Consider the following 14,458-nt stretch of genomic DNA (forward strand, 5'->3'; position numbering starts at 1 on the left):
AGCGATCAAATGTCTCCTCATCCCTCTTGTGTTTTACTCCTCGCCGCTTTGACCTCACCCCTCCTCCCCCTCCTCCCCCTCCTCCTCCTCCTCCTCTCTGTTGTACCAAGAGTTGAAGGGCAGGACAAGTGATGGTAGTTCCTCTCTCAGCCTAATTTGTGTTTCTCCCCTGCAGCAATTGGCCTCTTTTCCTTCCTCATGGCAACATTGATCCTGGATGTGGAGCTAAACAGGGACAAAGGTGGGAGGAGCACAGTTTAGAGGGATTACAGGGAGGTGGACTTGAGGTTGAGTCAGTGTGATTGAATGAAGGTAGAGAGTAATGAGATGAAGAGAATGATGGGTGAGGGTTAAAAGAAGCAAAACAGGAAGCAGACGTTTTTAGGTACAGTCACTCAAGGAATTGTGGGATGAAAAGGATTGACAGGAGGTTGATGTTGAACATTTCAGACGTGTAGCTGTGCGGTTTCTGTTCTGTGCTTGAGGTCACAGCACTGTGGGGACGAGATGCTGTCATATAGTCTGTAATTGTTTGTTCTTTTGATTGCTCCCGGTTTTTCTCACTGAGCTTTGAACATAATGACTTCCTCCCCTTTTAAAGAGAATCGACCACTTCCTGTTTACACCAGCTGCAACACTGACATTATCGTACATGACCAAGTTGCCAACTGGGGAGGGAAGTTATATGAATGAAGCCTGATTGTTGAAACCAGCGTGGAGAAGAGACCCCGTACGTTTGAGTCTGGTTGACAGTTAACAGCAAAGCAGACAGCAGCAATCCTACTGTGGCTGAACCCACCTGTCACTCAAAGCGACCCTGCTCCTAGTTATGCAAAACCTTAAGTCTAAATGAAATTAGGTTGTTGGCTTATAAAATATTCACTCCCATACAGTTTTCATGTTTTCAAACTGGCCATGAGGCCCAAAAAAAAATTGTACCAGGCTGTAAATGTGTTTATTTGTGCTTCTCTTAACGTGGAGGTCTATGAGGATCGGCTCACTTTTTGGGCCAACCTCAAGTGGCCACTTAGGGAACTGCAGTCTTTTGTTGTTGCTTTTTTTTTAAATTTGTGCATTTGCTTCATATTTCAGTCCCGGACGTTGCCTTTTGGTTTCCATCTACGGTCCATTAACATCCAGCTTCTCACTGTAGTGAGTCACCACACAAGCTGAGTGCACTGATTAGACTCCCGTTCTCTACTTTCAAGTGCACTAATCAGTGAAATGAGCTGATTGGCCTGGCCGATCACCACAGCACTCGTCTCACATGGGGGACCACCTGAAGATCTCAACAGGAAGTAAATTAGCAGTCAGATGCAAAAAATTTGAGGGAGACTGAAAGAGCCTAAATCTGCCAAATGCATCGTTAGATTCTTGTTGTTGTGGGTTTTAGCGTAATGCCGCTGTGTGTACACATTTGCATGTCTGTGTACATGTCCATCTGACTGTGAATCTCCCAGTGCTTACATAACCACGGAGTACTTTCGCTGCACTAATCTGGGATGTATTTCAGGGGATTTAATCCAGTCAGTGAATGGAATCGCTCTCGTATAGACCGGCTGATCAGTTCTGTGGACGCTTTAATCCCGAGATCGTCTGCTTTGTCATCGAGTTTGATGGTTTATCTGTCCTTATTCCTTTGTTTTATTGCTCACTATGGATTCAGTTAAATGGCTCATTCAGTTTTTGAAACCTCGCTTCATTAACTAACATTTCAACCACGTGTCGAGTCATCATTCATGCAGTACTCCTAAATGTGTACAGGAGCTTTTCAGGTGGTTATTTATATACAGCACCATTACTCAGTGACTAGGGAGGAAGGGGAGGAAGGGGGGGGTGGGTGCTGCTTGACACGTCTTTCATATTTCGGTCATCTATTCCTGTATTATAACACATGGCGCCTCAGCTCGTCAGTTACACAGTGTGTTATTCATGCGTTGTCATGCGCTCAATTATTCATTCACACAAGCCACTCGTTCGCCCCGCCTCTCCCTCTCTCCTCAGTCTGCTCTCTTTCTCTCGTGTAATTCATGAATGTTAAATGACACCAGGGCATGTCTGGGCCTCCATTTGGGAGGACATTTTTATTTTTATCTCAGCACTATCTACATTTTTTTTAAGGTTAATCCCGCCAAGCTTTTTTATTTTTCTGTTTTCTGTTTTGTTAATCTTAACATATCATAAGATGCTTTGATGATCTGAATCTTGGCAGCGTTGAAGTCTTGCTCGACGTCATCTTGTTTTTTTTGCTTTGTCCTTTATCTCTCGTGTTCTTCTTTTTTATTATTATTATTATTCCTTGTTGCCAGTTTTCTTCATCACTTCTTACTTATTGCCATCATGATTTCAGTTACAGGTAAAAAGAGCCAAACTTGGATTAAACATTTGCCTCTCCTGCCAGGCTTCAATTTTTTAAAAGTGGAGAATTTAACAAGATAGAATAATAAACAATTATTGGTGCAAATGTTCCCACGGCTTCTCCAGGTTCATATTTGTAGTTTGAAGTAAATTGTGTTAACAACTGTTGGATGGATTGCTGTGAAATTTGGTCCACCCATTCATGCCCCCCCTCCCCCAAGGATGAACGCTAACAACTATTTTGAATCTGTCGTAGTTGTAGTACCATCAAACACCTGCTAAACACATTCACATTTTCATTATGGTTTGATGAGTTGTGCTTCATGACACTTTCCTCCATAAAGTTGATCGAAAACAGTGGTTTGGGTGTAAAACAACATGTTGCTGATGCGTGTATCACAACAAGTGAGATGTTATTCCTCTGACTCCCTCCAGGACCTCCTGATAAGATCCCACAGCCCACCAAGCCTTTGCCCACGGCGCCACCTCCTCGCTCCCATCCTCCGTCAGACCCCCGCAAGCCAGACAGGCAGACGCGACCCCCAAGGCTGCCCCCGGGGGACAGACCATCCCACCCCAACGCGAAACCTTACATCTGCGACGGAGGCTTCAACACGCTGGCGATACTGCGGAGGGAGATGTTCGTCTTCAAGGTAAATGAGGAGTCTGTGATATCAAAACAAACCTCGGGCCTTTTCACATTGGGTTTGTATTCAGCAGTCATTTTCTACCCTGGAGCTGTTTTGCTTTTACCCATCGAGTCTCTCAGCAGCGGGAGAGCACAGCAATCAGTCTTTGCAGGCTAAAACGTCACTGTACGCCTGAAGAGAGTCATGACATCTCTGCCTGTAATATATAACTTAATTGGCTGATAAATGCAACAGAAAACCAACTCATCCCTTAATTCAGACCAGTATAAATGTCCAGTAGGTCTGAGAGCTGCCTCTGGAGAGAAGCAGCTGCGGCTGGCAGTAGTTGAATGCAGAATGAATTGCTTGAGAGCTTGGAGGATTACCTAAATATACAGAGGGTGGGAGCTTTTCTGCTAATCTGCTTCATGTTTAGCATGTGCAAAGTGTGCATAATGTGGAAAAAAACACTCACTTGGATGTGATATAAATTATTTGGTTGGAAAGTTGGATGGAATTTTTAGTAGAGAAGGTTTGACACTTTGCTTATAGCTTGTAGAAATATGGTGGAACCTGTTCTGCACTGGAAAAACTGCAGAAACTGTAAATGGAAAAATATTATTGTTTCTGGTATAAACGGATCATATAATGCTGACTCAGGCAGATTATTTGACTTAATTCAAGTAAATATCACTTGCCTTTTCCAGATGAACAGCTTTGTTATTATTTATTATTCTTATTATTATATATAATTTTGTGACTCATGGTAGAGCAGGTTGCCTACTAGTTGTAAGGTTGGTGGTCCGATTCCCGGTTCCTCCTGTCCACATGCCAAAGTGTCCTTGAGTAAGACACTGAACCGTGAATTGCTCCTGATGGCAGGCAGGCATTTCGTTCTGCACCATTGGTGTGTGCATGTGAACCATTGATGTGTTTGTGAAGCAGAGATTGTAAAGATGTATGTCTGGTATTAAATAAAATATGTGTTTAAGCCTCCTTGCTTCACCAGTATTACATAATTTCCACTTAAATTAGTGATTTATTCTGTAGTTTTTTTGGCCAGGCTTTTTGGCAGTGTATTATCTTAAAATTAGCACCTGTGTCCTTTATTGCATAATTAAAGAGGCTATTATGTCTGAAGGTTCCAGGTTACTTTGAGCAGGAATTTGTGGAAAGTGGATTTTTTTTTTTTTTTTTTTTTTTTTTTTTTACTGAGAAGGAACACCATGGCATGCACCGTGCAACACCATTTCCCTTCATCCCGACACACTCAGCCTGGTTTTCTTTCCAGTACAAGAGAAAAAGTACACATCTTTATTCTTGGTCTAAGCTTGTGAGCACAAGGCCTTGGCAACATGCAGCAAGGAACAGAGAAAAACCTTGAGGCCACACAAAGCTGTGCTGTGTTCTCCACAGAAAGGAGAAAGAGTGCCTCTGATGCTCTATGTGAGTGTGACTGTATTTTTCTGGGGATATAAATAGATAGTATTCATTGGTTAAGAGGCTTGTGGAAGTAGGGAAAAACCCTTCTCTGTCCTCTCTGCCCTCCTCCCCTCCTCTCAGAGTGTGCTCTTTCAGCTTCGAAAAACAATAAATCTGGCTCGGAAGCAGAGCTGCTACCTGTGGAGGTATTTAACCAAAATTAGACTCAAAGCCCACACTGTTTCTGTTTTGTAGTGGAAATAATATCTGCTTGTCACAGTCGTCTAAATACAGCCCCTGTTTCTTTCACGTGGCGTCTGCAGCAGCTCCCGTCAGCCCTCATTACTCCCAGCGCTGCCGCCTGGTCTGACGAAGTGATGAGGATCATGGGATTGCTGCAGAGCTCCGAGGTAGCGTTGTTCATCAGGAAGTGAAGGAGGCGAGGACAGATAGGCTCGAACATGTCTCAATTGTCACAGCGTCTGAAATTATATTTGGACGTACTGCTGCAGAAATTAATTGTTCTGGCACTACTTTTTCTGTTTTTACCTCTTTTGTCGTACTAAACTTCATTTTTATTTTGATGGACAGATAACCGTCTCTCAGGAAGGTTCATTTTTAAGGAAGGGTCTCCAAATCTGCTCACGTTTCTGATGTTGGAGTCTGTGGAAAATTGTGTGTCAGATGGGCGTCTCTTTGTTTTGGTGCCCTTGACAGTTAGTACTTTCTAAGATGCCTGACGTACAGGGATGTGATGGTTTGTGGTCAGGGAGCACTTTTTTAGCATCTGTATCAGTGTAAAAGTGACAAGGAACATTTTGATTAAGTTATATTTGATCTCTACAGTTTCTGTTTTTTCCTGTTGCATTGCACTCATACCTGTCATGTGTTTCAATGGAGTTCCTAAAAACACTTTGGAGGCTGATTATCAGGTGTCACCCATGTAAAAACTAAAACCTTTCCTTTTAATGTTGCGCTAGAAATGAAGTGTACTCTGTTTGGATTCGGGGAACATAAAGGGCTCAAAAAACATCCAGGATAGAACCAGAAATGTCTGCAAACCAGTTTGTTTGTCAGATTTGAGAATTGTCTCTAGTTTGCGACTGCACACTAATTAAGATGAAATATCTGTGATTGCTTGGAATAAGTGGGCCTCAGCGCTGATGTGAAATTGGCTTTTGGAAGGCTTGAATGTTTCACCAGCAACAGCTTCCATTTTCCCGCAGATCCCGAGGAGCGGAGGGGAAACACCGACAGAGGGAGGTGATTTTTTTTGTGTGTGTGCAGCTGTAAATCCACTGTGTTCACATCATTAGGACCACCAGTAATATTAGCACTCCTGATGATTTGCTCCGCCTTTAGCATAATCCGCGTCTCAGTCCGTGAATCAAAAGTGTTTGGCGAAGTGAAATCAATGAGGGCTCACAGGTTTGACTTGGATTCCCTCTGTGAGTGGGTTTCACACGAGGAGCAGGTGGTCCTAATATTTCTTGATTCTCACAGGGTGTTTTGCCAGTTTTCTCCAACGTATCGTGTTAACGCCTTCTTTTCTCCTGGTAGATGAAGCTGCCCGACTGTAAAACAGTTGATCTGGAATCATAATTAAAGATGTTTGTACTACTCCAGATCCTGATATATCCCTTTTAGATCGCTGCCAAGATCTACATATTAGACTAAAGACTGGTTGAAGTGATGGCTCACAGAGCAGTGTGTGCTTTTGCCTGGTTTCAATTCTCTTTGAATTGTTGGTCTCTTCATGCTGTCATTTATGAGGGTGTTTTCTTCTTTGCTTGATCGTTCGATTGATTCTTTGCTCGGTTACTTCGTTCTGTAGGTCCATTTGGTCTGCGCAGCTTGGCTGTATTCACCGTCCCCACTTGATTGTTTTGGAAGACTGGAGTCTGGTGGATGCCAAGTCATTTTCGCAGAGATCTCAGCAGTCTCACTGCCCCTGAGGTCCACAGGTGGTCCAGCGATGTAAAACAGGCTTTAGAGGGAGCTTTATCTGCTGAAATACACTGGGAGGCTTTCTAAGAAGCAAAATCTGCAATCATACTGTTGAAATGTATTACTTCTGGCGATAATTGATTCATCGTGTGCTTTTTACATTTTGTTTTTGTATTGCTATCTACTAAATATATGACTCATACTAGGCTTTTGTAGCTCACTGTCAGCATTGTAGCTCATTTCAGAGCTCAGCCTTCATTTAAGTGGAAGTTATTGGTCTTTAAAAGGGAATTTAGACAAAGGAGAAAGTATTGTGGTCAACTACAGTCATGTTTACCGAAGAGTTTTCATTTATGGCTCTACTCTGATGTTTACTTTTGTCAAAGCTTTGGATATCATTCCCACTTGATTGTTTTCTGCCTGTGAAAGTATATTGGAGGCTACAGATTTGTATATTGCCCTCACAGCCATTTACATGTAAATAGAACATTTCTTCCCTCTCGACTGGGGTATTTGCAATATATACTGTAGGACGCCAGTAAGTCTCAACAAACATCTTTCCTGTGCTTGACTTCCACAGCCTTTCGGAGTCAGTCGCATCAGTGATTTGCACTAAAACAGCGCTTGTATCTTCAGGATTTTTTGGCATCAGAAAGTATTGAAACAACAAGGGTCACACTGCATGTCTTCCTGCAGAGACAAAGGTTATTGTTTTCAAAGACATTGAAATTCCACTTTTGAAATCACAAAGTGGTGCAGCTCATCAAAGGACTGCAAGGAAAACGGTTCCACTTGCAAATTTATGTATTCGTTATCGCAGTAGAACTTTATAGTTTATCCCGATCAGTGTCAATAAATACAATAACAAGCAATGTAACATATTACAGATAGAGGACTGCACTTTCATAAAGTTAGTTGTGCATTAAAGTGGTCAAAACCTGGCTACAGACATGCCAACACTTTTACTCGCTTGTAATGCAAAAACACTGCATCCTACATTTCCCACAATGCACCCCAACATCATCCTTCCTCAGACTCTCACGGCTGACTAAAAACCCACCTCAGATCTACATTTTCTGACCAGAGGTTGGTGTAATAAGTTAAAATGCAGGGTTAAGCTCTTCTTCCTAACAGCTCTGAGAGGAGCCTGATTTATACGAGCCGCGTTAATCTACAAAGCCAGGCTGCGAGTCATGCTTGTTAAGCTGGTTGTTTTATGGCTTGCTCATTTTTCTTCTCCGATGAAGTGACACAGGGGTCAGTTGAGGTTCACAGATGACTGCGTGGCTCCAGTGTCACCAGTAAATGTCCCATTAAAACTTAAAAAGTTCTTGGTTTTATGGCTGCAGTGACTTTAGGTTCAACTCTTTATGAACCCAAAAACCATATGGTGTCCCACTGGAGTTACAAGTAGTACAATATACAGCCATGTAAATGCACATGAATAGTGCTTTTCTCTGGCTTTAATTGCAGCTGTGTTTTTTCCAGCTGTGCCACAGATGTACCGGACTGTGACACTCGCATTGTCTGACAACAACCAGACAGGAACTTTCCAGGACTTCATTCATTTCCCATCAGGCTTGAAGTGAGGTGAATTATGGATGTAGAGTCTCAGACATCCTTATTGAAGTTTTGGATTTGGGTTTTTGGTGCAATTCTATCTCGTCAGTTTGTAGAGCCAGAAAATCCAAGCAGGGATTTGAGGGATTTAGACCAAAGATTCCAGACAAACTAGTTCTCTTAGAGCTTTCTTAAAGGAAAGAGAATACAAACAAGACGAACAAACACTACAAGAAGGGAAATTAGCTACTGTGCTTTATTTCTTGTAAGAATCTTTTTTTTTTTTTTTCATTGAGTTTCATATTGTCAGAGCACATTATTTATTAAAGGCAGTTCAAGGCTCACAGTTCTCCTTTATATAAAATCAATGACACAGGGATGGTTGTATCCATTGTTAGCTCTTCAAAAGTTAGCTGCAGACCATTACATAGCCAGATCCTTTTGCCCCGCCCACATGCAGGTATAACAAAGAAGAAACACACGTAGGACCATCCTCTTAGCGCTCTCCTTGTGTAAAGGAAAACCGATTGTATCTACTTTCTTCAACTCGAACCTCCATCGTCGGTCCATTTCCCCTCTCTCGACACGAGGCAGTGTACAATCAGGGAAAGTACCGCCCTCTCTCTACTCACTGAGGGAAACTTCCTTCCTTGATGTGGACAGATATAGAGCTCGGGATTCTGGGACGCCGGAGAGACCCTCACTGTTCAGGACTGCTGATGCTGAAACCGTGCTTTGATTCCGACATCCATTAATGAGAACACAGTAACCGCATGGGCAGTAAGCTGTCCACTCTTCTCAGTGTCATTTCCGGCAGTGGAAGGGAAGAGGTGGAGAGTCCTGAAGTAGGAGGACGACTGAATGGACTTTAAAATGCCAACCGTTCAATTCTGGACCAGGGATGCGAATATTTGATTAAAAATCAAATAGCTCTGAGCAAATTTCAAACAGTAGTTTCGCTTGAAATGTCCATCTGTAGTACGGTGTTACCACAGCAACCCATGCAGATGGGTTGCTGATGTCTGGACACACCAAATCCGATACGCTCACTTGCAAATAACAGTGCAGACAGTCTGTCCTAAAGAGCTGATTCGAGAAACAAATTTGATTTGCCTGCAGTCTGAACAAAGATTGTATGAAATCCACAGCCTGCAGGCGACAAGCTTATGTTAGCTGAGCATAAAGACTGGAAACAGGGAAAGCAGCTAGCCAGGGTTTGTGTGAACAAACATGGGAGTGGTATTATTTACCATATTACTTATTTAACTTTATAATATTACTTATTTAACTCTCAGCAGGACAGCAAATAGGAACATTTCCCATGATGTCGTAGTGTTTCTCTAAACATAAACACTTACAGTTACAATAAACATTTACAATTATTGATCCACGATCATTCGACTTTTTTTTTTCTTTCCATTAAAGAGATTTTTTTCAAACCATAAAATTGCAGAATCTTTGCTGCTGTGATGTGAAGACATTGTTTCCCGATGTTTTGTTGTAACTTTGGCTTCTGCACGTGATGCTTCACCTGTTGAACGCCCCTCTGCACTACCTGCATACAGCATCATGCTGTGTTGACCTTTAATTGATTGGAAAGTGCTGCCACATTTAATGCTGCCACATTAGAATGAAAAGTAATGGAAAGAAACAGCTGCAGGTTGAAACCAGAGTTTATTGCTCTGACGACTGCATTTCAAGGTCGTACTTCATTATTTACAACAGTTGCAGTTATGATCCATGCAGTCCAGGCAGGTTTTCTTCCAGGCCGTGTGTTTGGCTCTTAGCACACGCGAAACCATACAAATCCACAACTGCACACACATTAATAAAAGCCGGTCTCCTGCAGTTAATTTCCTCAGTGAAAAGAGCAGATTTTGGCTGGAAAGCCGGGTAAATACTGTGATCTCCGGCTTCGGGCCTAATCCTCAGCCCTCTGAACGCTCTGCTTACACTCCAGTGTGTGCGTCGTATTCGCAGAGTGAGAGGTCAACACCGGTCATCCTAACACCCCTGTCTGTCATATTCTCACCTCTTCACTCTGACACAAACACACACATGCCAGCAACAGATGCTCACCCAGGGCTGACCTGGATGTCGGTGAGGTGTTACAGCTCCGTCTGACCCCGATAGACCAAATATACCTTTTTTTTGTTCTCCTTTGAAGGATCGAAACACTCAGAATAAGGTTGTTTTCGTGCATCTTCGGTGTCTCGAACTCTATTCTATATTCTTACCGTGTTTTCTCTCTGCTAGCAGGACTTTCTTCCCGCTCTTTTTAATTTTGACAACTTTTTTTGTTTTTTTTACACGTGACAGAAAAAAACCTGCGTTCAGTGTAACGCACATAAATATGTTACAGCTCACCTGACATCGATTAATGATGTTCAGTTTTTAGGAACCCAAAGGTTAAACCGTCTGAGAAAAAGTGCAAACACATCTTTGATAACAAAAATATCAACCTTTATTATGGGAAGTTATAAGAAAACGGACCCCTGGGCAAAGAAATATAAAAGTGCCCCGCTCCTCCTGCACTGAAGCAAGACACCCTGAAAGTGACACAAAATTGTTTAACAGGTCTTTGTGCATCTCTTTGTTGTCATTTTGTGCTGCTTTGTGGGTATTTTGTACCTTTTTATTGTACTTCTGGTGTCTTTTTCGTCTCTATGTAGTTGTTTGTGGTCCTTTGAATCTCTCTATTGTCATTTTGTGTCTTTTTGTGGTGTATTTTTATATCTTAATGGCCATTTTATATCTCTTTGTAGTCATTTTAAGTCTCTTTCAGTCATTTTCTTGATTGTCCAACCAAAAAAAACTGTTATTGCCTTAATGTCTGCACAATGGTTATTTGCTCGTTCATAATGACATGCTGAAATACCTCTTGATTTAAGTATTAATTACATGCGGTTACCATCGTTTGTTCGTTCTGATGCTGAAACGTGTTTATTATTTGTTTTGTCAGTTCAGCAGGTCGGTTGCTTGATGCAGCACACTGATCAGTATTGATCTTGAACTTGCAGAGCAGCCGTTTGCAGGGCATTTTCTGCAGTTTGCGTTCCGCTTCACAAACTTCCCTCAACTCGGAATAAAACCTCTGGGTGGAGACAGTTTATTAATGCCGTTGAGCAGCCCAGAATTCATAGTCCTACAGAGAGCATATGGAAATTCAGCCTTATTGCTCTGAATGCATTATCATGCACCGAGACAGTATGCGTGACAAAACCTACACTGCCCTTTTTCCTACAGCAGAGAACACGGAACAATTTGCAGAAAATAATTCCGACTTGTGCTAAGACTAAACTTGTTGTGATTATTCTGGATGTTCCTGTAATTGCAAAGTGCCGGCTGAAATTTTCTACAAGTGAAGTCTGCTCGCCTGAGCTTTATTTTCGGAGTGGGAGTGGGAGTGGGTCGGCCGGCCGGGCCGGAGAAAAAACATTTTCCCTTTTTATAAAGTCAAAAGGATTCAAATGGGTCGGATTTCACAGTTCGATCTGTTTTCAATTACTGGGACAGAAGAAAGTGCTGAACAATTGCAATCTGTGGAGGCAGTAGGTACAGAGGCACAGCGGGAGAAGAAGAGAGGAGGAACTGGGATGAGAGACAATGGGAAATGAAAAGAAAGAGGAGGAAGAGTCTGGGGAGAGTGGAGAGTCCCAGAGAAACAATTGGATTAGACAAGGAGAGAAAGAGAGCAGCGAGAGCAGAGTTCTTGATAAATGGGCTGTTTATTTCGCTTTCGCTGTGAATGAGGCCGGGTGTGATGATGTGTTGTCCCCTCTCCCCGTCCCCGCGTCTCTCGCTACGAGGTCAGGCTTTTTGGCCCGAGCGCTCGGCGCGTTCAGGAGGCGCAATTGGCCGTTCATTGCCAAAGGGTGGGACGTCTCGCTGAGTCCTAATGGCTTTCACAGCTGGGTCCCCCCCCCTCTCCCCCTGTCATCAAGTTTCCTCCAACATCAAAAAGACACACCTTCCACTTGGCCGCACTCACGTTTCCCTCCCCAAAGGAAATCAGAGACTCTTGGCTTCTCATAAAGCTCCTGGCTATCACTTTGCCCCCGTTACTTGATGGTTTTCCCAGTATGTTCTTTAAGTTCGGTGTGTGTAGCGATGGTCGCTGAGGCTTTCCAGGCCCCCTGAGAAAGTATACGTGAATCTTAGAGGCATCACGGCCATCAAAGCAGCAGCCGAAGTTTGATCATCGCCGGCAGGCTTTGTTGAAGTGAGGAGTTGGCCTCAATTCAACGGTGTCAGATGTTGAATTTCACCGCCAACTGTGTTACAATACACAGAATTCTTTTGTAGATTTTTTCTTGGATCAGAGATCAAGAAACATTAACAAAATTACAAGTTCTGCATGAGAGATTTTTAAAACGTTCAAATGAATGCATGTTTTCCAACTGATTTTCATAGAGATACAACACACACTGCACATGATTAGACACACATCATGTAATAGTGTATTATCCACTGGAAGACCAGCCGGGATTCCTCCTATTGCAAAGCTTTGGGAAGCAGCTCTGAGTTGCTCTTTATCAGAGGCGAGGAGGTTAAATCTGCATTCAATTATTTCTTGGTTCAATGCTCCATTTCGTTCACTCGTTAATTGCTAACTTTTTCTTGCGGGTGTTTGGTGCCAGGCACGTAGCATACAGTTTTTGAGCCTTCGAGGACAGAAAAACAAACCCGCGAGCTTGTAGGGCTTTGCTCTTGTAAAAACAAAAAAATTGAATTTGAAAACTGACTTATAGCATAAAATTCACCTTTCTGGTGAGCGCTCTGAAGAAAGATGTCATTTTTCTGCTCTGTGATGACAAGGGGCAACAATGAGTTCATTCCACCTCACATACTGTATGTAAAAGAGGACGCATAGCTTCCGGGTGTAAAAAGTGAAGTTCAGTGCCTTATACCACTGAGGCCCACTAAGGGCTGGCCCCAAAAAACCTCTGGCTCCGATAGACTCCCATCTCCTCTAATAAAATACAAAGTCAATAAATGTTTTCCACAAGTCATTATGGTGTCATTAGCTAAATCCGCCCCTTCTGATCAGGGCGTGGTGGTCCTTCTGAAATGCTGTAGTTCTGTCATTAATTAGATATTTGGCTTCGAATAGAGGCATGTTAATCTGGTGTGATGAACATCCCTGCGGTGCAGGCAGGTTGCTGGTGCAGGTGGGAGGGTGTAGTGTCTTCAGGTTCTTAGCCAATCGTGAGGACACTACACCCCATGTCATCCAAATACGCTTCTCTTCAATGGGTGACGTCACGCACAAACATTCCTCTTAGCTTTTCTGTTGTCAGCATCCAAAATGGGCCTCCTGTGTATTCGTTTTGTAATTTGAAGTCATGCTTGACCTTTCTGTGTCCTCTTTCAGGACCACTGGTTTTGGCGGGTGAGGGATAACTCTGTCATGCCGGGATACCCCATGCTCATCAGTGTTTTCTGGAGGGGCCTCCCGCCCAAGATAGACGCAGTCTACGAGAACAGCGAGGGCAAATTCGTCTTCTTCAAAGGTAAGGCCACGCGCTCCACCAAAATCATCACGTGTCATAGTGTTGCCGTGGAAAGCTCGCTCATTAGTCGCAGCATCATAAAGCTTTGATTTACTCTGTTCTTTGTATTGAAGCCCGGTCCAAATCCTGGTGTTCATCAGCTTCATGTCGCCGAGCGTGTTTATTATTCATCCACAGGAATCCCTACATCTCTTCTGTGTACACGGATGCGCTGTCGTCTTTTTGTTGATGTTCGTTGCTTTTCAGTATTCTGCACACATTTTCTATATGTGTCTGCATGTCGAGGCAAAAGGAGGGTTTCTTTTATCTTCAGCGACAGCTGTATGCTGTCATGTTCACTCAAAGCACCCATTTGATCTTGTCTGTGTACTGTACATGTTAGTTTAGCGTGAATCTGTAGGAGTTTAAAACAGTGGGTTGCAATGTTGGTACGACAAATATATTTGATATATTTGAATATGAATCTCCACCTGCAACGGAGCAGAATTAGGATGCACAGTTTTTGGAAATCACCGTCCCGGCCGGTGCCAAAGAGCTTCCCTGGCAACTGTCAATGTTTGATGATACCTGATTTTGAATTTTCTACCTTTCTGAAAAGATTTGTTGACATATATAGATATATATGTATATATATAAATCTAGACTAAGCTCGCCCCAAAACACAGAGCTTTAAAAGCTAATTATGTCGAAAGCCAAAAAGTCACTTAAAAGAAACGGCAAACAAACATGGCAACCCTCATATTTGAGGAAGAGGCCAAAAGAGAAAGGATGTTGATGAAAGTAGACGTAGGTAAGCAATGAAAGTCTGCAGGAATAAAAACTACAAATCTTCTCTCAAACCTACTTCTATTTTCAACACCGAACAATTCCTGGAAAAGCAGACTGCTGGTCCCGTGTGTGCCGCGAGCTCCGCCAGTTTGGTTTCGCTGCTCTTTCCTCCGCCCTCTTGCTCTCTAAACTGGCCGGGTAGATTTAGACAATTCATACTAACAAAATGCCATTTTTTATTTGAACACACACTGCTGATTT

At 42.8% G+C, this 14,458-nt stretch overlaps 1 protein-coding gene across 2 annotated transcripts in view; it reads left to right on the forward strand.

Annotated features, from left to right (window-relative positions):
• LOC138199375 (matrix metalloproteinase-16-like) overlaps nucleotides 1-14,458 on the forward strand; it is a 75,849-nt gene that overhangs the window by 51,883 nt on the left and 9,508 nt on the right. For both annotated transcript variants that reach the window (XM_069151425.1, XM_069151426.1), the window contains 2 exons: nucleotides 2,794-3,011; nucleotides 13,291-13,429. In XM_069151425.1, coding sequence (XP_069007526.1) covers nucleotides 2,794-3,011; nucleotides 13,291-13,429 — 357 coding nt within the window. The remainder of the gene's footprint in view (nucleotides 1-2,793; nucleotides 3,012-13,290; nucleotides 13,430-14,458) is intronic.

Source organism: Embiotoca jacksoni, unplaced genomic scaffold (genome assembly GCF_022577435.1).
Source record: "Embiotoca jacksoni isolate LCO1_2020_lvr unplaced genomic scaffold, fEmbJac1.0.p SCAF_17, whole genome shotgun sequence".
NCBI lineage: Eukaryota > Metazoa > Chordata > Actinopteri > Embiotocidae > Embiotoca > Embiotoca jacksoni.